This window comes from Salvelinus namaycush, chromosome 8 (assembly GCF_016432855.1).
Source record: "Salvelinus namaycush isolate Seneca chromosome 8, SaNama_1.0, whole genome shotgun sequence".
Classification (NCBI taxonomy): Eukaryota; Metazoa; Chordata; class Actinopteri; order Salmoniformes; family Salmonidae; genus Salvelinus; species Salvelinus namaycush.
Window position 1 is genome coordinate 35,393,353 of NC_052314.1, and position 23,588 is coordinate 35,416,940.

Sequence of the window (23,588 nt, forward strand, 5' to 3'; positions counted from 1 at the left end):
CCACATAAAGAGATGCATGTCCAATTACTGAACCGGGAACATTTTCACGCTGGGAGAAATATTTCAGCATGACGTCACGATCAGAACGATTGGGAACGATTTGTTATATTACAGTGACACAAAATCTCAATCTAATCCATTTGAAGTTCAAGGGGTGTGAATACGGTATGTCTCTGTCTCTTTGTGGTTTGTGTCATTGTGTCTCTATTATTTAACTGTGCATTGTTGACTTTCTTTCCCAGACTACGTTGCTGCAGACTCGTTACATAGAGCTGCTCACCCTGTCTGGTGACTACAACAAATACCTGGGAGAACTACACAATAACATGGAGACGCTCAAGGTACTGAGAGGAACCACACCGAACCACAAGGAACTGGAGATTCAATCTGTTCCGCTGTGTTTTTACAACAATGAGCTTTTAGACCACATGTGTCAAACACAAAGCCCGCGGGCCAAATACGTCCTGTGACACGGGTCTTATCCGGCCCGCACAATGATTTGGGTTGTCAATTCATTTTGGCCCGCTTCCATACAGCCCGCGACGCGCTGCACTACTAAGTCACAGCAACAGCTGCCAACATCCTGCATGCCAAATGGCATTGCCATACACACACCCCTCCTCCCAAACCCACCTACACACAAGCCAGCCAGTGCACTGTATCTTATCATCACATAATGGCACTGACCGAGTTTTCTACCGGACCGAAAGTTTAAAGGTGTTATAGGCTAAATGACCATGCCAGGTTTCGGTTCCGACGGGTCATTGCTGTAGCCTACAGAAAATGTGATGTTGGGTGTCAAAAAGTAATAAGATGAAGGATTTACACAAGCGAGTTTTTAGTAGTATAAATTACTACTAAAGGACAATAGGACACACAAGCGAGTATAAATGAGTCAACAGTTGAGTGATCTACTTCATGAAAGTACAGCCTGCTGTGCTCCCATTGGTGAATTCAAGGTCAATTGTGCTGCTTTAGTGTGTCCCGTTTACCGCGCGCAGCGGAGGCAACATTACAGCAATGTTTGAGCAGTTGCCTAGGCTGGCTACTCAGCTACAAGACATTTTGAGTGGCCATACAGCAGTACTGCAATACTGCATTCAACCGCACCAGTGATCCATGCAGTGCAAAAAAAAATGAAAAACCGTGTTTTGAGTTTAAATGTTACAACAACCTGGCTATGTTTTTGTTATTTGGAGCTATTAAATACTTTTTTGGTTAGGGTCGCAGCATATTATGCACATCTGCACGGATAGCAGCAAAGGCTGGACAAATATAATGTATCTCTTTTGTTTTAATATGTTAAAAATGCTATTTACAGGATCCTATGTACAGTCATGGCCAAAACTATGGGCACCCTTGTGCTTTTCTGTAATAATGCACCATTTCTTCCAGAAAACGGTTGAATTAATACATATTTTGGTATCCACAACTGTATGTATTTGGTTTGCAGTTGAACAACACAAAAGAAATCTGAATAATTTACTAAATGTTAGCTTATTCCGCAAAGAAATCCTAAAATGGCCTGGGAAATATTATTGGCACCTTCTAGAAGTATTTAGAAATAATTAGATTTCAAGCAAGTGATTCTTCTTTACTTTGGAATTGAACTCACCTGTGGTGAGTTGCAGGTGCCGCCAATATAAAAATCACTCATTCAACCAGTTCAAATAGAGAAAAGGACTCATTCTCCCGTTTTGTGTCACTGTGTGTACCGCAATGAGCATGGAGAAAAGAAAGAAAACCAGAGAATTATCTGAGGAGGTCAGACACAAGATTGTAGCCAAGCATGGACAATCTCAAGGCTACAAGTCCATCTCCAGAGACCTTGATGTTCCTGTTTCCACCGTATGTAATGTTATCAAGAAGTTTAAGGCCCATGCCACTGTTAAACCTCACTGGACGTGGCCTCAAGAGAAAAACTGATGGAATATTGCAGCGAAGGATTGTTTGAATGGTGGAGAAAACACCTTGATCAACAGCCACACAGATTCAAGCTGACCTTCAGACACAAGGTACGACAGTTTCAACTCGCACCATCAGTCACCAACTCAATGAAAGGGGGTTATATGGTAGGAGACCCAGGAGGACCCCACTGCTGAGTAAGAGACATAATAAATCCCAATTTGCCAAAACACACCTGAACATGCCAAAATCCTTCTGGGAGAATGTCCTGTGGACAGATGAGACCAAATTAGAGCTTTTTGGTAAAGCACACCATCTCTGTTTACAGAAAACAAAATGAAGCCTTCAAAGAAAATAACACCTTCCCCACAGTCAAACGTGGAGGAGGTTTAGTGATGTTTTGGGGTTGCTTTGCTGCCTCTGGCACCGGGTGCCTTGAACGTGTGCATGGCATCATGAAATCAGGAGAATACCAAGGCATTTTAGAGCGTGATGTCGGACCCAATTTCAGAAAACTGGGTTTCCATTGAAGGTCATGGGTCTTCCAGCAGGACAATGACCCCAAACACACTTCAAAAAGCACCCAGGAATGGTTCCAGATAAAACACTGGACTGTTCTGAAGTGGCCAGCAATGAGTCCAGATCTAAATCCCATTGAAAACTTGTGGAGAGATCTGAAAACAGCAGTTGGGAGAAGGCACCCTTCAAATCTGGGAAAACTGGAGCAGTTTGCACAAGAAGAATGGGCCAAACTGCCAGTACAGAGGTGCAGGAAGCTCATTGAAGGCTATATATAGGAAGCAGTTGATTGCAATTATTTTGACCAAAGGATGTGCTACCAAATATTAAGTCTAGGGTGTCAATAATTTTATCAATGCCATTTCTGTTTATTTTCTGATTTAAATTGATATATTAAGTTCTGTAAAAAAGGGTTCTGTGATATTAACAGGGAAATAAAGAATTGTGGAGACCAAATATTTTGGTCAATTTCAACATATTTTTCGGGAAAATTGTGAGTTACTTGAAAAAATAGGCCATAGGCCATGTCTGACCCGCAAATGTGTTGTGTTTTTTAAATATGGCCCTTGTGTTGATTGAGTTTGACACCCCTGTTTTAGACCTTGTAGTAGGGGTTTCATTATAGTTTCAAGTTTATTTGCCAAGTTGCAATTAATACACTGGAAATATTATTATCCACTCTACCTGACCCTAATCCTTCCTTCTCCACCTGTAGATGCGTAACACCAGGATCGACCTGTTGGAGGAGGAGCTACGGCTGCTCAAAGAGGACATTGAGGACCACAACGCTAAGAACAGTTCTCTGGAGGAGGCGTTAGTCCGCTACCGGCTGGAGATGTCCCAGTCACAGGAGCAGCTCCTCTCTGTGGAGGAGGTGAAGAGGAGCACGACCCTGCAGTGCAGCGCCACCCAGGACTCCCTTGCCTCCACCCGCGGCCAACTGAAGGAGCTGCAGGAGCAGGTGACCCGCCTCACCTCCCTCAACGAGGAGGAGAAGAGGAAGAGGAGGATGGCGGATGAGCGCTACGGGGAGCAGCAGGATGAGCACGAGGAGGTGCTGAGGAGGAGGCAGAAGGAGTTGGAGCAGGCCAACTGGGCAAAGATGGAGGTGGAGAAGAGCGTGGGGGCCAGGGAGATGGAGGCAGAGCAGTTAAGGAAGCAGCTGGAGGAGGAGGTGCAACGCTTCAAAGAGCTGGAGCAAGAGCTATCCAAGGTAAGGAGACAATGCAGTGTTGAGATCAGTAACCTAAAGCTCAGCTACGAGTCCCAGATCACCATCTGCAGGACGGACATCCAGCACCTGTCTTCCCAGAGGGAGGAGGTGGACCAGGGCATCAAGTTGCAGTGTGACCGGCTAGAGGCTGATAGGAGGGACCAGGAGGACCAGCTCAGGAGGCTGAACGTGTCTCTGAGTCAGGCCGAGGAGCAGAGGAAGACGGCGGAAGATGAGGCCCATTCTCAGAGATCTGTGGTCACAGAGGAGGCGCGGAGGAGAAGGGAGCTGGAGGCGCAGGTGGAGATATTAGTCAGGCAGAGAGGGGAGGACAGTAGTCAGTATAGAGAGGAGGTGTCAGAGCTCACCAAGGCCCTGCAGGACAGTAGCGGCCAGCTGGTCCTCCTCACACACAGCCTGGACGAGGAGCAGAGGAGGAGGAGAGCATTGGAGGAGGAGAGGACCAGGATGAAGCTGCTCCTGGGGGAGATTCAGGGCAAGCAGACCTCCTCCTCCCAGGCCGTGACCCGGCTGAGGGAGGTGGAGGAGGAGCTAGTTAGTATCTGTACAGAGTTTAAGAAGGTGAGCGGTGAGAAGAACAAGGCAGAGCAGAGTGTAGCCAGGTTACAGGGACGCGTCAAGGAGCTGCAGGCTACTCTTGAAAGGCAAGATGGGGAGGTGGAGGCTTTGAGGAGAACCAGCCAGGAGGAGGTGATCAAGAGGAGGCACATGGAGACAGAGCTCCAGAAAACCAACCACACCATGCAGGAGTACACCAGTACCATCACCACCCTGCATCGCAGTCAGGAGGAGGCCAAAATCGTGGGGAGGAGGGGAGAACAGGAGCACAGGAAACTCCAGGAGGAGCTAGAGAGGAGGTTGAAGGAGTTCAAAGCCTCCACGGAGTGTCTGGCGTCTCTGAGCTCCGAGCTGAAGTCACTCCAACAGCATCTCCTCCAGGAGCAGGCCAAGGTCCGCGAGGCTAATATCCGTAACGAAACACTCTACAAGACCATCGAGGAGAAGAGCCGAGTGCTCAACGAGAGCTCGGTAGAACACGAGCGTCTCCAGACCCTGACCCAGACCCTGACCAAAGAGCGACTGCGGCTCGAGGAGGAGTTGAGGGGGGTGAAACATGAGAGGGAGGAGCTGCTGAGCACCAGACAGGGGGCTGATGACGAGCTGGTGGCCCAGATCACTGGCCTGGAGCTGCAGCTGAAGAGCAGCTCGAGAAGCAGCCTGGATACCCAGATCCTGGTGGCAGAGCTCTCTTCAGAGAGGGAGAAACTCATGATGGAGATAGGGCAACTCCAGAGTCAGGTCTTTGAGGTACTTGTCTTGAACCTCAGAGGTTCATGTCGGACTGTTTTGTGTTTCTTCAAATCTGACTATACTGATTTAGTTAGTTGGTGGAATAGCTTTAGCTGGCTGCAGACAATCGTTTAATCTTGCATGCTGGCAAACCTCATGTAGATGCCTGCCTTTGCGTGTTTATTGTGAAACACATACAAGGCATGCATCCTTGTATGTGTTGACATTTGCATTTTCAATTGTAATATTGAAGAAAAAAAACGAATGCAAATGCAATCTGTGCATCCTATATGGTTGCCCTCACCATACTGCTGTCACACACCCCTGCCCACAACTAGATACTTCCTCTGTTGATTTACCAATCATCATGCTTTTTTGCCTTTGCTTGTTTTGTCTCCAATGATCCACAGTGTCTACATCACTGATCTTGTCCTCTGGTCTTAATTGTGTCTCTGTTTTTGTAATTATTGTCGTGTTCATGTATCTAGTAATATTAGTAGATAGATTCTCCTTTGTCTAGTAAACTGGTAATCAGTCCTAGTCAACAGTATCTGTCTATTTCCTTTGAATGTACAGGAAACCAATTGCACTCTTTATATCTGTGTGAATTGTTTCCATGTTGGGGAATTCTGGTAATCTATTCCTTTAGTCATATAATTTGAATTGACCAATGATAACTGCTTATTGTCAATGTGTGGGTAAGTTATTGGAGCTGTGTTTTTTTTTTCAACAACAGCATGCTGTTCTTATTGTAAATGCCAAATCATCTGTGACATTTTTTAACAAAATAATTCATTATTATTCTAAAACTAATCACTCAACTAATATTTTGCAGGTGGACATTTATTGTCATGAATCTTGTCCTGGAGGCAGAACTGAGCGATTTTGCCCGCTTAGATAGGCCAGCTGCAAAATCAAAATTGGCTATATGGTAAATATTTATGAAAACTAAGCTTCATTCAAGGCTAGGGGAACCATTAGGCATTCGGGTTAGCAGTGTGGTTAAGGTTAGGGTTGAGGTTAGGTTTAAAGAAAACTGTGCCAGTTAGTGACCACCCTGCAGAGCTGCCTCAAGAACAAGATTCATGACGAAAAACGCTAACCTGCTAATATTCTGCCCATTTGTCTGTCTATCTGTCTATCTCTCCTTCACCCTTCTGTCCCTCTCTCTCCTTCTCTTCCTCTCTCTCTCCCTTGACCCTTCTCCCCCTGCCCCCCCCATCTCTCCACATCCAGACATCCTGTCTGATTCAGTCCACCCAGACCCAGTACAACGAGATAGTGATGGAGAGAGATGCTCTGCTGTTGAAGCTAAAGCAGACAAACCAGGACAGAGCTCATTCTCAGAAGCTAGAGGAAGAGCTGAACCACATGAAAGTCTCTCTTGAGTCCGAGTTACGCATCAAGCTGTGCCTGCAGGAGGAGAACGAGAAGGTGTGTATTGTTGATTTCACTTTGCTGTCTAGGGTCAATCTTATATACATGTATGCATTTTAAATTTGATTAGTTCATTCTTTCCTTCATTTATCCATCCATCCATCCATCCATTGATTCATTAATTTATTATTCATATTAAATGAATTTGTATTATTATCATATTTATTATTATTTATATTCATCCATCAATTAATACATTTATTCATCCATTTAGGTCAAGAAGGACTTCCTGTACTGGAAGGGGCAGTACGAGTCCAAGGAGGGCGAGGTGAGGCAGTTTAACTCAGAGAAGGAGAAGCTGGAGCGGGAGAAGAGCTCTCTGAAGACTGAGATAGAGCGGTTGATGAGAGAGCTGAGGGAGGTGGAGGAGCGTAATAAGGGCAGGCTGCTGATCACCCAGACCGAGTTCTCTGAACTCACCTCCGTCAGAGAGTCCCTGGAGGCAGAGTTGAGGAAACTCGGGGAGCGGCCCTACGCCTTCGCCAAACACACCCAGACGGACGAGAGCGGAAAGAAAGACCTGGACCCCGCCACGCTGGTCTTCGATGGTGTGCGCAAAATGGTGACGGCCAAGCAGCTGCTGGACTGTGGGGTCATCAACAAAGTGACTTACGGACAGCTCCTGAACGGTCAGAAGACCGTCCGCGAGGTGTCTGTGGACATCAAACTCAATCTTAAGGGGACTGGTAGTATCTCTGGTGTGGCTGTGGGACCTCAAGGTAAAATGTCCCTCACAAAGGCCAAGACAGACAACATCCTCTCTGAAGACAGCGCCATCTTACTGCTAGAGGCCCAAGCTGCCACAGGCCACATAGTGGATCCCAGAACCAACGAGAAGATGACGGTGCAGGAGGCGTGCAAGAGAGGAGTGGTATACGAGGAGGACAGAGAGAGGCTGCTGATTGCTGAGGCTGCATGTCTGGGGTACCGTGACCCCAACACCACCAAGCTCCTGTCAGCAGGCCAGGCTATGAGGAAGGGCCTGATCGATAGAGACACAGCTCTACGGATGCTCCAGGCACAAGAATCAGTAGGGGGAATCATAGACCCTGTTCTCAGTGTCTTCCTCCCTAAAGATGCAGCCATGGACCGGGACCTGATCGACGAGGATCTGTACCGGGCCTTGAACCAACAACCTGAGTGTTACTTGGACCCAGACACCCAGATGGGAGCCAGCTACGTATCCCTGAAGAGGAGATGCAAGGCCGAACCCACCACAGGTCTCCTGATCCTCCCCGCTCCAGAGAAGCCCATGACAGTGAAGGGTCTCAGGGGAGAGGTGTCTGTCACAGACCTGATGAATGCTAACCTCTTGGAGAAATCTGACATGGACCAACTGAAGGAAGGCAAACTGACTAGCCAGGACATCGAGGACCGGTTGAGGTCGTACCTCTGTGGCTCCACCTGTATTGCGGGGGTCTACAACGAGGCAAACGACAAGACCGTGTCCATCTACCAGGCCATGAAGGAAGGGTTACTGAAGCCCGGCACCACCCTGGAGCTCCTCGAAGCCCAGGCTGCCTCCGGATTCATGATCGACCCCGTCAGCAACCTCTGTCTGAACGTGGCCGATGCCTACAAGAGGGGACTGGCTGGGCCGGAGTTCAAAGACAAACTGTTGTTTGCAGAGAGGGCCGTCACCGGGTATAAAGACCCAGGCACGGACAAGATCATCTCCCTGTTCCAGGCCATAGAGAAGGGGCTGATCGAGAAGGGACATGGGATCCGTCTACTGGAGGCTCAGATCGCCAGCGGGGGCATCATAGACCCCAGACACAGCCACCGCATCGAGGTGGTGACTGCCTATAAGAAGGGCTACTTCAGCAAGGAAATGAACCAGATCCTGACAGACGAAGGGGACGACTCCAAGGGCTTCTTCGATCCAAACAACCAGGACAACCTAACTTATCTCCAGCTAAAGAAACGCTGCATCATAGACCAGAAGACTGGCCTGGTTCTCCTCTCCATCAAGAAGAAGAAGGAACAGCCTCAGCCCACCACCCAGAAGAACACTCTAAGAAAGAGGAGGGTGGTGATTGTAGACCCAGACACCAATAAGGATATGTCGGTGAAGGAAGCGTACGACAAGGGGCTGATCGACTACGAGATGTTCCTGGAGCTGTCGCAGCAAGAGTGTGAGTGGGAGGAAATCACTATCACCACCCAGGATGGATCCAAGAGATTGGTCATCTTCGACAGAAAGACGGAGATCCAGTATGACATCAGAGAGCTGCTGGAGAAGAATGTGATCAACCAATCATTGTACGACCAGTACAGATCGCAGATGATTACTCTCACACAGTTTGCTGACATCGTCACCAGCAAGACCAAAGCAAACAGATCCTCTGCCTCGTCGTCCTCCTCCTCATCAACATCATCATCCAAACCAAGAGCAGCAGCAACATCAGCAGCAGCATACTCATCCCTGCTGTCTTCATCAACCACCTACTCACCACGGATCACTTCAACATCATCTACATCCATCAAGGCTGAGAAGACGAGCTCCATCATTGGCAGCTCTACCATTGGACCCTCTTCCATTGGAACCTCCATTGGCGACTGCTCCACCATCACCAGATCCACCACCAGCTGCTCCTTTACCCAGCCCGATGGCCCTTCCTCTCCCAGCTCTCTGAAGCATATCGCCAGTATCTCTGTCTCCCTGGCTTGCCCTGCTGAAGCTGTGGTCTTGGATGGGGAGCAGAGCCCTGTGGGCGCCATCTTTGACATGGAGGCCCTGGAGAAGATCTCCATCTCCGAGGCTCACAAACGTGGGCTGGTGGACAGCATTTCTGCCCAGAGACTACTGGAGGCCCAGGCTTGCACCGGAGGCATTGTAAACCCTTCCGATGGACGCCGCCTGTCCATCCAGGAGGCCTCCAGCCAGGGGATCATCGAGAACGACATGGCTACCAGGCTGAAGCCCGCCCAGAAGGCCTACATCGGGTTTGAAGACATCAAGTGTAAACACAAGATGTCCGCTGCTGAGGCCATGAGGGAGAATTGGCTTCCCTATGAGGCGGGCCACCGCTTCCTGGAGTTCCAGTTTGTTACCGGAGGCCTGTATGACCCAGAGCTGGGCCGCAGGAGGACCATCAAAGAGGCTCTCAAAGAGGGCTGGCTGGATGGAAGAGGGGCCCAGAAGCTCCAGGACATGAGGCACCATGCCAAGAACCTGACCTGCCCCAAGACCAAGCTGAAGATCTCTTATAAAGAAGCGATGGATAACTGCTTGGTGGATGAGAATACAGGAGTCAAGATGCTCCAGGCTGCCTCTGCCTCCTCCAGAGGGATCAGTAGTCCGTACAACTTCTCCGCTCCCGGGTCCACATCGGGCTCCAGGACCGGGTCGAGGGCGGGCTCTCGGAGAGGCAGCGTGGACCTGGGGTCATCTGGCTCCTCCAGACGATACAGCATCGTCAGCAGCACCACCTACAGCCGCACCTCCTTCAGTTCCAGCTCCATGTCATAGGGTGATGGAGAAGAGGGAAAAATAGGGAAAACTATTAATTAGTTACATTCACTTAGTCTTTGTCTTAACCTCTGCATACTTTTAGTTTTTTTTATATATTACCTTTTGCTTTACTTATGGAAGGAAACCCTGCTTATTGGTCAGTTAGAAATGTGTCTGTCCTAAATAAAGAAGTCCCATCAAATGTTGTATCTTCTGTTTAAAGTGGCTGCAGACTGATAACAATGAAACAAACATTCCTGGGTGTTTGAATGGAAGAAAAATACTTAATGTAAACTGTATTTGTTCTCTCTGACAGCATGATACGACCACTTTGCTGCCAGAATATATTTTTTCTAAACTGTTGTACTACAGTACAAATTTATCATTTTGATGACAATAATGTAACAAATTTACAAATGTATAAAAAGTTGGATGGGAGAGGGTTAGTGTCTTATGTGTGTTTTGGGGAACATTAATAGGTGTGAGGTCCAGTACTGTTTCTTGCATGGGATATGAGGAGGTGTCATAATAACATTGCTTAGTGTTTATACTGTTAGTGTAATATGGGGCCGGCTTCTTTTAACACAATGTAACTATTTTTCTATTTCTCAAAATAAAATGTTACATCCTTGCTCTTTGGTTTCTGTGTGAAATAGCCTATATATGGTCAGTAAAATGATGTAATGATTTTTGTACGAATACATAAAAAATACCACACTAAGCCTAAAATAGGCCCGTGTCCTTAGAGCATCGAGACATGTATTCATAGTCATAAATATTGTGTGAAATAAACACAGAAATCATCAATGATCATTTAGAATGTGCCAGATGGCCCTCACATAAAGCCTAAACTAATCTGCAGGTCAGAGAGAACGGTTTCTAGATCTGGTTTAGAGAATATAACTACATAACATAATCAAATCATGAATAGTTTATTCTTCCAATGTTCAACTATACAAGTGAGCCAAACTATACTGAACAAAAATATAAACGCAACATGCTACAATTTCAAAGATTTTAATGAGTTACAGTTCATATAAGGAAATCAGTCAATTTAAATCAATTCATTAGGCCCTAATCTATGGATTTCACATGACTGGGAATACAGATATGCATCTGTTGGTCACAGATACCTTAAAAAAGAGATAGGAGCGCGGATCAGAAAACCAGTCAGTATCTGGTGTGACCACCATTTGTATCATGCAGCGCGACACATCTCCTTCTCATGGATCTCATGGATTTGATCAGGCTGTTGATTGAGGCCTGTGGAATGTTGTCCCACTCCTCTTCAATGGCTGTGGGAAGTTTCTGGATATTGGCGAGAACTGGAACATGCTGTCGTACACGTCAATCCAGAGCATCCCAAACATGCTCAATGGTTGACATGTCTGGTGAGCATGCAGGCCATGGAAGAACTGGGACATTTTCAACTTCCAGAATTTGTGTACAGATCCTTGCAACATGGGGCCGTGCATTATCATGCTGAAACATGAGGTGTTGGCGGCGGTTGAACGGCACGACAAAGGGCCTCGGGACCTCGTCATGGTATCTCTGTGCATTCAAATTGCTATTGATAAAATGCAATTGTGTTCATTGTCCATAGCTTATGCCTGCCCACACCATAACCCCTCCGCCACCACGGGGAACTCTGTTCACAACGTTCAAATCAGAAAACCGCTCGCCCACACACCGCCATACACATGGTCTGCGGTTGTGAGGCTGGTTGGACATACTGCCAAATTCTCTAAAATGACGTTGGAGGCGACTTATGGTAGAGAAATAAACATTCAATTATCTGGCAACAGCTCTGGTGGACATTCCTGCAGTCAGCCAATTGAACGCTCCCACAAAACTGCACATTTTAGAGTGACTTTTATTTTCCCTAGCACCAGGTGCACCTGTGTAATGATCATGCGGTTTAATCATTATCTTGATATGCCACATCTGTCAGGTGGAAAGATTATATTGGCAAAGGAGAAATGTTCACTATCATGTATGTAAACAAATTTGTGCACAAAATTTGAGAGAAATACAGTTGTTGTGCGTATGGAACATTTCTGGGATATTTTATTTTAGCTCATGAAACATGGGATCAACACTACATGTAGCGTTTATATTTTTTTTCAGTGTAGAATGGCAGTAGACCGTAGTGTATGCCGTCATTGTAAATAACAATGTGTTCTTAACTGACTTGCCTAGTTAAATAAAGGTTAAATAAAAGTAAACATTGAATGTTTGTTACCCAGCTACAGTACACCTTCTATTGGAAGATATCTGTAACTACAGCAAATAATATAATGTTCATTGCCATCTGCTGGTTGCACGTGCTGTCGATGAGGAAATGGTCAACATGTTATGAATGGATCAATAGCCTGCGTTTCACTTTCTCATTGCTGGGCATGTAATTTGTGTTATTCAAACATCTTTGGTATTGCTAGCTTGGGTTTCATTGCTTGCATAGTGACGTTGATTTCATAGTGACGTTGATTTAAGCATATGAGAAGAAGATGTACCAATAGTGGTTACAGTATCTAGCTAGAGAGATAGCTAGCTGGTTGCAGACAGTCGTGTAGGTCGCGCCCGGGTTCAGAGCTCCTTCCCCGGTGACTGCAAGCTGGAAAGGGCGTGGATGTGGTGAGGCCCACGGGTACAAGGTAGGAGGCAAAATAAGCTTGACATAAAGCACATTTTAACAGTAAACTATACTTCTGTTACGTTATTCATCCAACAGTTTAATGGTTTTCAGTAAAGTGTAATTTTAACACTGTCACAGAAAATACTAGAAACTCAAGTTTAGGGATATCATGGATGCTTGGGACGTCCATAACATAAGCCTAACCTTAACTATAAACCTTACCTAAAACGAACCTTAACCCATAAAGGTCCCGGACAGTCATCCTATTTCCCAAGTAAAAATAGCCTTTGAATGACCAACACATCACCCATAATATTTTTAAGCTATTAAAATGCTCAGAATTGAAGAAATTGTATACTTTCTTGCGTCTTTAACTATCAGGAAGCCTTAAGAAAATGCTGAGTGGGGTGGCAGCTTATATTCATGAGATCGCCTTGACTGACAGTTATTGGAATTGCCCATGTGGTCTTTTCCAGGTACCAAGATAAACAATGGGCCACATGTCATTGATGACAAGTGAAACAATGGGCCACGTCATCCCGATCTTAATTGGCATGACTCAACCCATTTTCTCTTAAAAATGCTCTCTCACATGGTCAACAGAGATAATCATGGACTGTTGGATAGCAGACAAACAGCAGCAATACACAATTGCATTTCTATTGTTTTGTAATTACACTGAACAAAAAACAAGATAATCACTGCTGCTACTCGCTGTTTATTATCTATTATCTATACATAGTCACTTTGCCCCAACCTACATGTATAGTACCAGTCAAAAGTTTGGATACCTACACATTCCAGGGTTTTTCTTTATTTTTACTATTTTCTACATTGTAGAATAATAGTGAAGACATCAACTTTTGACTGGTACTGTACATATTACCTCAATTACCTCAACTAACCTGTACCACCGCACATTGACTCGGTACCTATAGCCTCGTTACTGTTATTTTATTGTTGCTCATTTATTTTTTTACTTTATTCAGTAAATATTTTTCTTAACTGCATCGTTGGTTAAGGGCTTGTAAGTAAGCGTTTCGCGGTAAGGTCTACTACACCTGTTGTGTTCGGCGCATGTGACAAATAACATTTTGATTTGAAATATAAACGCAACATGCGACAATTTCAAAGATTTAACTGGGTGACAGTTCATATAAGGAAGTCAGTCAAATGAAATGAATTCATTAGGCCCTAATCTATGGATTTTACATGACTGGGAATACAGATATGCAACTATCTTATTAGTGTATGCAACATGATGGACTGACTGGTTTACATGTGTATGATGTAAGAATGTAGGTGTGTGTAATTATTTTAATGGAAGGTGGTGCCGAAGAAAAATGGCCATCCTGGATGGACAATCAAGTTGTATTCTATTCTATCTGCTGGTCACAGATACAGTACCTTTTAAAAGAAAGGTAGGCGTGTTGATCAGAAAACCAGTCTGTATCTGGTGTGACCACCATTTGCCTCATGCGGTGCTGCAAATCTCCCTTTGCATAGAGTTGATCAGGCTGTTGATTGTGGCCTGTGAAATGTTGTCCCTCTCCTCTTCCATGGCTGTGCGAAGTTGCTGAATTTTGGCAGGAACTGGAACATGCTGTTTTTCAATCCAGAGCTGCCCAAACATGCTCAATGGTTGTCATGTCTGGTGAGCATGCAGGCCATGGAAGAACTGGGATATTTTCACCTTCCAGGAATTGTGTACAGATCCTTGCGACATGGGGCCGTGCAGTATTATGCTGAAACATGAGGTGATGGCGGCGGATGAATGGCACGACAGGATCTCGTCACAGTATCTCTGTGCATTAAAATTGCCATTGATAAAATGTAATTGTGTTCATTGTCTGTAGCTTATGCCTGCCCATACCATGACAGTTTGGGCAGAAATTCTTCGGTTTTGCAAACCAGCTGTCTGGATGGCTGGTCTCAGACGATCCCGCAGGTGAAGAAGCCACATGAGGAGGTCCTGGGGTGGTGTGGTTACACATAGTCTGTGGTTGTGAGGCAGATTGGACTTACTGCCAAATTCTCGAAAACAACGTTAGAAGTGGCATATGGTAGAGAAATTAACATTCAATTGTCTGGCAACAGCTCTGGTGGACATTCCTGCAGTCAGCATGCAAATTGCATACTCCTTCAAATTGAGACATCTGTGGCGTTGTGTGACAAAACTGCATCATTTAGTGTCCTTTTATTGTTCCCAGCACAAGATGCACCTGTGTAATGATCATGCTGTTTAATCAGCTTCTTGATATGCCACACTTGTCAGGTGGATTGATTATCTTGGCAAAGGCGAAATGCTTACTAAAAGGGATGTAAACAAATGTGTGCACAAAATTTGAGAGAAATAAGCTTTTTGTGCATATAAAACATTTCTGGGATTTTTTTATTTCAGCACATGATACATGAGACCAACACTTTACATTTGCGTTTATATTTTTGTTCAGTGTAATTATAGAATACAGTTGACTGATAGACTTCTTCGCAATATTTTGTAAAGCAGAAGTTACCTTAGAAGCTTAGACATACAGTGCCTTCGGAAAGTATTCAGACCCCTTAACCTTTTCCACATTTTGTTACGTTACAGCCTTTTTCTAAAATGGTTTAACTAAAATAAAAAATATTCAGCAATCTACACACAGTACCCCATAATGTCAAAGCGAAAACAGGTTTTTAGAATTTCTTGCAAATGTATATATATATAAAAAAACATACCTTATTTACAAAATTATTCAGACCCTTTGCTATGACACTCGAAATTGAGCTCAGGTGCATCCTGTTTCCATTCATCATCCTTAAGATGTTTCTACAACTTGATTGGACTCCACTCCACATTTTTGCCCATTCGTCAAGGCAAAAGTGCTCCAGCTCCTTCAAGTTGGATGGGTTCCACTGATGTACAGCAATCTTTAAGTCATACCACAGATTCTCAATTGGATTGAGGTCTGGGCTTTGACTAGGCCATTCAAAGACATTTAAATGTTTCCTCCTAAACCACTCGAGTGTTTGAAACAAGTCATTCTTTTCATTTCACTTCACCAATTTGGACTATTTTGTGTATGTCCATTACTTGAAATCCAAATAAATATCAATTTAAATTACAGGTTGCAACAAAGTAGGAAAAATGCCAAGGGGGTGAATACTTTTGCAAGGCACTGTACAGATCTGGGGAAGGGTACCAACACATGTCTGCAGCATTGGAGGTCCCCAAGAACACAGTGGCCTCCATCATTCTTAAATGGAAGAAGTTTGGAACCACCAAGATCCTTTCTAGAGCTGGCCGCCCGGCCAAACTGAGCAATCGGGGGGGGAAGGGCCTTGGTGAGGGAGGTGACCGAGAACCTGATAGTCACTCTGACAGAGCTCTAGAGTTTCTCTGTGGAGATGGGAGAACCTTCCAGAAGGAAACCATCTTTACAGCACTCCACCAATCAGGCCTTAATGGTAGAGTGGCCAGACGGAAGCCACTCCTCAGCAAAAGGCATACGACAGCCCGCTTGGAGTTTGCCAAAAGACTCTCAGACCATGAGAAACAAGAATGCCAAGCGTCATGTCTAGAGGAAACCTGTCACCATCCCTATGATGAAGCATGGTGTTGGCAGCATCATGTTGTGGGATGTTTTTCAGTGGCAGGGACTGGGAGACTAGTCAGGATTGAGGGAAAGATGAACAGAGCAAAGTAGAGAGAGATCCTTGATGAAAACCTGCTCCAGGGCACTCAGGACCTCAGTCTGCGGCAAAGGTTCACCTTCCAACAGGACAATGACCCTAAGCACACAGCCAATAATAAAACGCAACTTCCAAATATAATATAATTTGCGAACGACCTGTCCTTTTAGGCTATTTGTATGAACATTTTCATTAATAAATAACAAAACAGCATTTTTTCTAATATCATCTAGGCCTCTAATCTAATTTAGCCTAGGCGTGAACATTTTAATTAGGCCTAATAAATAATAAAACATGGCTGTCTACAAACACCAGGGCAGGCTGGTCATGGCTAGAAGTGTTCCAGCTTTTGTCAAATTGATGTCAGATTTGCCTTTTCGTAGCTGATTAGGAGAAGTTACGCCGCAGGTTAGGAGAATTAGCTAAAATGCAAAAAAAAAAAAATCTACTTTTGACGTTGATTTGACAAAAGCTGGATCCTGTCTAGCCATCACCGGGCCTGCCCTCCCCACTCCCCATCCCGCTGCGATTCGGCATCACAGCAGTGGAAAATTGTAAAACTGATATTGGACAATCAAATTCGATATGTACACTACCATTCAAAAGTTTGGGGTCACTTAGTAATGTCCTTGTTTTGAAAGAAAAGCAATTTTTTTTGTCCATTTTTAAAATAACATCAAATTGATCAGAAATACATTGTCAATGTTGTAAATTAAATGTCTACAGAGGCCCATTGTCAGCAACCATCACTCCTGTGTTTCTATGGCACGTTGTGTTAGCTAATCCAAGTTTATAATTTTAAAAGGCTAATTGATCATTAGAAAACCCTTTTGCAATTATGTTAGCACAGCTGAAAACTGTTGTGCTGGTTAAAGAAGCAATACAACTGGCCTTCTTTAGACAAGTTGAGTATCTGGAGCATCAGCATTTGTGGGTTCGATTACAGGCTCAAAAAACTTTCTTCTGAAACTCGTGAATCTATTCTGTTCTGAGAAATAAATGCACACACACAGAAAATTACTGGTCCCCTCCCCTCGTGTCAAACACTTGGCTTTAGGAGGCAGGCATTACCAAGGATTTACTGCTGTCCTCCCAATCCACACAGAAATGCATACAAAGCTCTCCCCCGCGATGCAGTGCCATAGACCGCTACGCCACTCGGGAGGCCCTGGGGACCAATAACTTTTTGATCAAATTTGATCAATATACCAGCTACAGTCATTTCTCATATTTGGGTCACCCAACTTTGAACTGGTTTCATCCAAATATCATCCAATTTGATTAAAAGCATGATTTTCACTGTTCGGGACCTTTTAAACGTTCTGTGAACAGAAGTGAAAATGTTGTCTTTTCTGGGAACGTAAATATTTAGGTTTCAGGGAGGTTCTGACAACATTTTAGTTCCCTGAAAGTTATTTAATTACCTTCAATAGCCTATAATTTCTCTTCTCGGTGCGTTAATAAAACCTCCCAGGAGAACTTTCAGGGAACCAGAGTAAAATGTTCTCAACCTTGCTGCAACCTAAAAATGAAGAGGTGTTGTCTCACAATCTATATCACTTTTCAATGTAGATCATGTAGTGTTTTATCAGTGTTCTATTATAATCTAGCTAACCTGCCATGGAATTCCATAGTAATGTTACAGTGAATCACTTTAAAAAGTATACCAAACAAAAACCAGTGATTTCAAAGGTTAACAAACCATAGAACTATTTGCATAAGGGCTACTTTGAACATTTTCAAAAAACACATTTACAGGAAGAACTGTGCGGATACAAAGTTTGGTAACAGAATACAATGGTGAGACTTTACTGGAATTCTGTTACTAAACTTTGCATCTGCAATAAATGTTTTTATATTTTTGATTTACTGTGTAAGTTGTTCAAAGTAGTCATTGAGTTGTATGATTTGTTAAACTTTGAAATCAATGGTTTTTGTTTGGTATACATATATTTTATTTTACCTCAATTTTCGTGGTATCCAATTGTTAGTAGTTACTGTCTTGTCTCATCGCTACAACTCCCGTACCGGATCGGGAGAGACGAAGGTCGAGAGCCATGCGTCCTCCGAAACACAACCCAACCAAGCCGCACTGCTTCTTAACACAGTGCGCATCCAACCCGGAAGCCAGCCGTATCAATGTGTCGGAGGAAACACGGTACACCTAGCGACCTGGTCAGCACGCACTGCGCCCGGCCCGACACAGGAGTCGCTAGTGCGCGATGAGACAATGACATCCCTACCGGCCAAACCCTCCCTAACCTGGACGACGCAGGGCCAATTGTGCGTCGCCCCATGGACCTCCCGGTCGCGGCCGGCTGCGACAGAGCCTGGGCTCGAACTCAGAGTCTCTGGTGCCACAGCTAGCACACCACTGCGCCACTCGGGAGACAGTTGGTATACATTTTTAAGCGAAAAATCGGAGTCTTAGCGTAATTCCATTATTGTGGAGTTGCCCTTAATGTTAACTCCAGTGTCCATAGAGATGATAGAGTTAGGCTAAGTATCTTTAGCGATCTAAGCCTGCCAGTGCCTGACAAAGTAAGTTTACTGTGGTTTTGATGTCATTTTCAGGAAACACTATCATTAAATGACCCTTCTTTAAAACTGTGCTTTTCCAGGTGACAGTATGGCTGAGGACCCTCAGAGGAACTTCCGTTCTGCCTATTATGAGAAGGTGGGCTTCAGAGGGGTGGAGGAGAAGAAATCACTGGAGATATTACTGAAGGACAACCCACTGGGTATGTACATTACAATACTACTACTGTTACAACAGGTACATCATTGTTATTATCACTGCTGCTCTGCTTCTACCTCCAAGTCTGTTCATATGCCTTTTTTGTGTTCCTTTGTCAGACGTGGAGAAGCTGAGCACTTTCAGTCAGAGATTCCCTCTGCCCTCAATGTACAGGATCCATGTATGGAAAGTGCTGTTGGGTAAGTCTTTTAACACAGACTACCCACAGGATTCAGAGTATATTTCACATACCAGCACACCTCTCAGGCCATAGAAAACCCTATTTCTCACCAGACACACATACACTAGACTGATCCATCTGACAGACCAACCCACTGGCATGACTTGCTGATGTGACCCACCCTGTGTCTGTCTCTAGGTATCCTTCCTCCCCACAGTGACTCCCACTTCCTGGTGGCAGGGTACAGGCGGGAACAGTACCAGGATGTGTTGGAGGCCCTGAAGGTGATGAGGTTTGTCCACATGGCCACTCCCCAGACGCTGGTGTACCTACGCATGTTCCAGCTGGAGAGCCAAGTGCTGCCCAGACGCTCTGATACCTCAGCCCCGGTAAGAGGAGAGAGAGAATAAGAGGGGCCTTTAAAAAAAACAAAAAATGATGTAAAGGTCCAATACAGCTGTTTTTTTTAATCGCGATATCAAATCATGAATAGTGAATAATGAGAAAGTCGTGCGTCTGCAACTATCATACCCACCCCAAAAAATGGTAACCTCCCCCTGTTATTGTAATGGTGAGAGGTTAGCATGTCTTGGGGGTATGATATTTGTGCGTCTAACTTTCTCACTCATCATTATTCACGATTCATTTAGGATTATCCGTAATCATGGTAACATCCACATTCATGTAGAAGTGTTATGAAACGTATTCCATTCTTATTTACTGTAAAAGTGACTCCAAAATGAGACGATGCATTATTTACCATTAATTAATATTGGGCACAATATCATCTGCAACACAACCAAAACAAAGAGCAAATGCATCTAACACATTTGTGGAGTCACAAGCTTGATGTAGTCATTGCGTGCCAAATACTTACCTTTTTACTACTTTAATACACATGTAAGTTAATTTGTCCCAATACGTTTGCTCCCCTTAAATGGGGCGACAATTTACAGAAAGTGTTGTAATTTCTAAACGGTTCACCCAAAATGGATAAACACACCCTCAAATGAAAGCTGACGGTCTGCACTTTAACCCCCTAGTCATTGTTTGATTTCAAATCCAAACTCTTGGAGTATAGAGCCAAAATAACAAAAAATGCTTCACTGTCACAATACTTATTGTGGGCGCTGTATATATACGACAGGAAAATCACGTTGCACGACTGCACTGGGCCTTTCTTTGCATATTGTAAAGTAAACAGAACGTAAACAGTTGGAGAGGGGAGATGAAATGAAATCAGACCCTTGTTCTGAACGTGCAACTTACCTCTGCCAGTATCCCTACACATTGTAAATATTGTATTGGAGCTGACCCTGTATCCAGCTTACTTACTTCTCGTGTTCTTCTTATTTTTATTACTTGTGTGTTTTTGTCCTACCTTAGGTTATTTTTTAGTACTACATTGACATTGATTACTCCGTTGTTGGGTTTAAAGCTTGCAAGAAAGTAATTTCACTGTACTTGTGCACGTGACATTAGTACTTGAAACTTGCCTGGTCCTACTCAGGAACTTGATTTCACTTGATTCTTTGTTCTCAGTAGAATCAGTAGGTTAGGCTTTTTATGTGTGAGACTGACGGGTGTGTCTCTGTTTCAGGACGAGGAGGATGAGGACTTCCTGTCCATAGCTCGAGCCATGGAGGAGATTGTAGAAGACCCTATGGATTGTTATTGGCTGATCAAGAGCTTTGTCAACCAGTTCAACAATAAGTTTGGAGACTCCATTCCCCACCTGGTGAGTTGTGGATTGGAGGGTGGTTGGGTAAGGGGATGAAAGGGGTGGTCTGGACTACACTTGTTGTGTGGTGCTGCCTTGCTCATTGTTGTTGTTGTCGTTACTGCTACTGTTGTTTTTGTTGTTTTGATTAGTCAAATATCCAACATAAAAAATGTACATGTAGCAGATGTGTACACTGCAGCAATCTCTCAACACATCTAACCCTGTGTCCTCAACACATCTAACCCCCCCCTTATCTGTGTCCGGTTGGTTTAGCCCAAGAGTCTGGAGCACTACCTGAGTGTCGAGGAGCCCCGGCTACTGAACCATCTGAAGAATACTGGGGCCCTCGCCATGCTGCCATACAGCCTGTGGTTCAGACGCTGCTTTGCTGGCTGCCTGCCTGAGTCCAGCCTGCAGAGGTTAGGCACACTGAGGCTTGTTTATCTCAACAACCCAGCCACACAGGCGTGAGAGGTGTAATCTTTGCATCAACAAATCACATTTGTTACATGAAGCACTTTGCTGTTATGTGAGTGGCGTGGGTCTGGGACTTGGTTAGAGAAGTCATGTACCATGTTAGCTATGAAGCTTTCAGGACACCCATCGCTCTTCTATTATGCTGGCATTCTGACTCATGTCATGTGTTCTGCTCTTTCAGGGTGTGGGACAAGGTGATCAGCGGGTCCTGTAAGATCCTGGTCTTTGTTGCCATGGAGATCCTTCTCAGCTACAAGATCGTGGTGATGGGGACCAGCAAACCGGAGGGAGTGGTCAGCATCCTGTGCAACGTGAGTGACGTCATCATCATAGGATCCGCTGGAGGTTTGAGACTTTTCTCTCCTTTCTGTCTGCCAATCACATTGATTTGTTTTTCTCCTCCAGATGCCCCAGGAGAACACTGACGCAATAGTGACTAAAGCCATTGACCTGTGGCACAAGTACTGTGGCACCCCCATGCACTCTGTATAGGATCACAGATCTCCTGCCAGACCCTCTTGATGGGGTCATTGACATTGGGATACGCTTGGACTCAAATCAATCACGTTTATTTGTCACATACTTCGTAAAACAACAGATGTAGACTAGCAGTGCAATGCTTTCTTACGGGCCCTTCCCAACAATGCAGAGAGAAAGAGCATAGAGAAATAATATAAAAGTAATATTAACATGGCTATATACACAGACGGTGCCAGTACCAAGTAGATGTGCAGGGGTACAAGGTAATTGAGGTAGATATGTTCATATAACTAGGAATAAAGTGACTAGACAACATTATAGATGATAAACAGTAGCAGCAGTGTATGTGATGAGTGCCTGGTATAGAGGTCCTGGATGGCAGGGAGCTCAGCCCCAGTGATGTACTGAGCTGTGTTTCTGTAGAGCCTTGCGCTTGAATGCCAAGAAATTGACGTACCAAGCGGTGATGCAGCCGGTCAAGATGCTCTGGTGCAGCTGTAGAACTTTTTGAGGATCTGAGGGCCCATGCCATATCTTTTCAGCCTCTGACTGGAAGTTCCCCTGAGGAACCACAATGTTGAGGGTCAGCGTGGCGGATGTGTTGATGCCTACCCTCAGCACCTGGGAGCAGCCTGTCAGGAAATCCAGGATCCGGTTGCAGTCCCAGGGTCCTTAGCTTAGTGTTGAGCTTGGAGGGCACTATGATGTTGAAAGCTGAACTATAGTCAATGAACAACATTCTCACATAGCTGTTCCCGTTGTCCAGGTGGGAAAGGGCAGTACCCCGTAGCAGGAAAATGGCAGATTTGGGCAATGTTAACGCCTAAATTGGAAACGCAATGGCTGTACAGTAACATGATGTTAGAGCTTTGGCTCTGCGCTTCGCAGCGCTGTATGGGTTTTGACTGACAGTGGTTCTGAACTTGAGCACCTCGCGTGACAAGAAGTTGCCCCCATCCCTCCCGCTAATTGGGCAACTTTTGCAAATGTTTTGTTATCTGAGTGAGGGAAATGCTGTAAATTTAAGAGGCTCCTATGTATACTGAACAAAAATATAAATGCAACATGAAACAATTTAAAATATTTTACTGGGTTACAGTTCATATAAGGAAATCAGTCAATTGAAATACATTTAATTAGGCCCTAATCTATGGGTTTCACATGACTGGGCAGGGGTGCAGTCTTGGGTGGGCCTGGGAGGGCATAGTCCCACCCACTTGGAAGCCAGGCCCAGTCAATCAAAATTAGTTTTCCCCCACAAAAGAGCTTTATTACAGACAGAAATACTCCTCAGTTTCATCAGCTGTCCAGGTGGCTGGTCTCAGACGATCCCGCAGGTGAAGAAGCCGATTGTGGAGGTCCTGGGCTGGCGTAGTTACATGTGGTCTGCGGAATTGTGTTCATTGTCCATAGCTTATGCCTGCCCTCACCATAACCCCACCGCCACCATGGGGCACTCTGTTCACAACTTTCAAATCAGCAAACTGCTCGCCCACACAACGCCATACACGTGGTCAGCGGTTGTGAGGCCTATTGGACGTACTGCCAAATTCTCTAAAACGACGTAAGCGGCAGCTTATGGTTGAGAAATTAACATTAAATTCTCTAACAGCTCTGGTGGTCATTCTTGCTGTCAGCATGCCAATTGCACACTCCCTCAAAACTTGAGGCATCTGTGGCATTATGTTGTGTGACAAAACTGCACATTTTAGTGTGACCTTTTATTGTCCTCCGCACAACTTGCACCTGTGTAATGATCATGCTGCTTAATCAGCTTCTTGATATGCCACACCTGTCAAGTGGCAGGATTATCTTGGCAAAGATAAATGCTCACTAGCAGG

At 44.8% G+C, this 23,588-nt stretch overlaps 2 protein-coding genes across 2 annotated transcripts in view; both read left to right on the forward strand.

Annotated features, from left to right (window-relative positions):
- The window catches only part of LOC120052636 (desmoplakin-like), a 31,897-nt gene extending 21,424 nt beyond the window's left edge, over positions 1–10,473 (forward strand). The window contains exons 21-24 of the mRNA XM_038999671.1: positions 243–341; positions 3,140–4,966; positions 6,185–6,382; positions 6,600–10,473. Coding sequence (XP_038855599.1) covers positions 243–341; positions 3,140–4,966; positions 6,185–6,382; positions 6,600–9,857 — 5,382 coding nt within the window. The 3' untranslated portion in view covers positions 9,858–10,473. The remainder of the gene's footprint in view (positions 1–242; positions 342–3,139; positions 4,967–6,184; positions 6,383–6,599) is intronic.
- A 1,708-nt stretch (positions 10,474–12,181) lies between these two features.
- Positions 12,182–22,043, forward strand: tbc1d7 (TBC1 domain family, member 7). The gene is made up of 8 exons (XM_038998780.1): positions 12,182–12,493; positions 18,771–18,890; positions 19,006–19,086; positions 19,266–19,456; positions 20,668–20,805; positions 21,064–21,209; positions 21,449–21,578; positions 21,673–22,043. The coding sequence occupies exons 2-8, from the start codon at positions 18,779–18,781 to the stop codon at positions 21,757–21,759; spliced, it is 885 nt and encodes a 294-aa protein (XP_038854708.1). The 5' UTR covers positions 12,182–12,493; positions 18,771–18,778; the 3' UTR covers positions 21,760–22,043.
- The last annotated feature ends 1,545 nt before the right edge of the window (positions 22,044–23,588 follow it).

Bases quoted from the DNA above. Each gene is read 5' to 3' on its own strand.
- tbc1d7 (XM_038998780.1), top strand. From the start codon at position 18,779: ATGGCTGAGGACCCTCAGAGGAACTTCCGTTCTGCCTATTATGAGAAG. The intron at 18,891-19,005 runs GTATGTACATTA...TTCCTTTGTCAG, and splicing joins ACTGAAGGACAACCCACTGG to ACGTGGAGAAGCTGAGCACT. The intron at 21,210-21,448 runs GTTAGGCACACT...CTGCTCTTTCAG, and splicing joins CCTGAGTCCAGCCTGCAGAG to GGTGTGGGACAAGGTGATCA.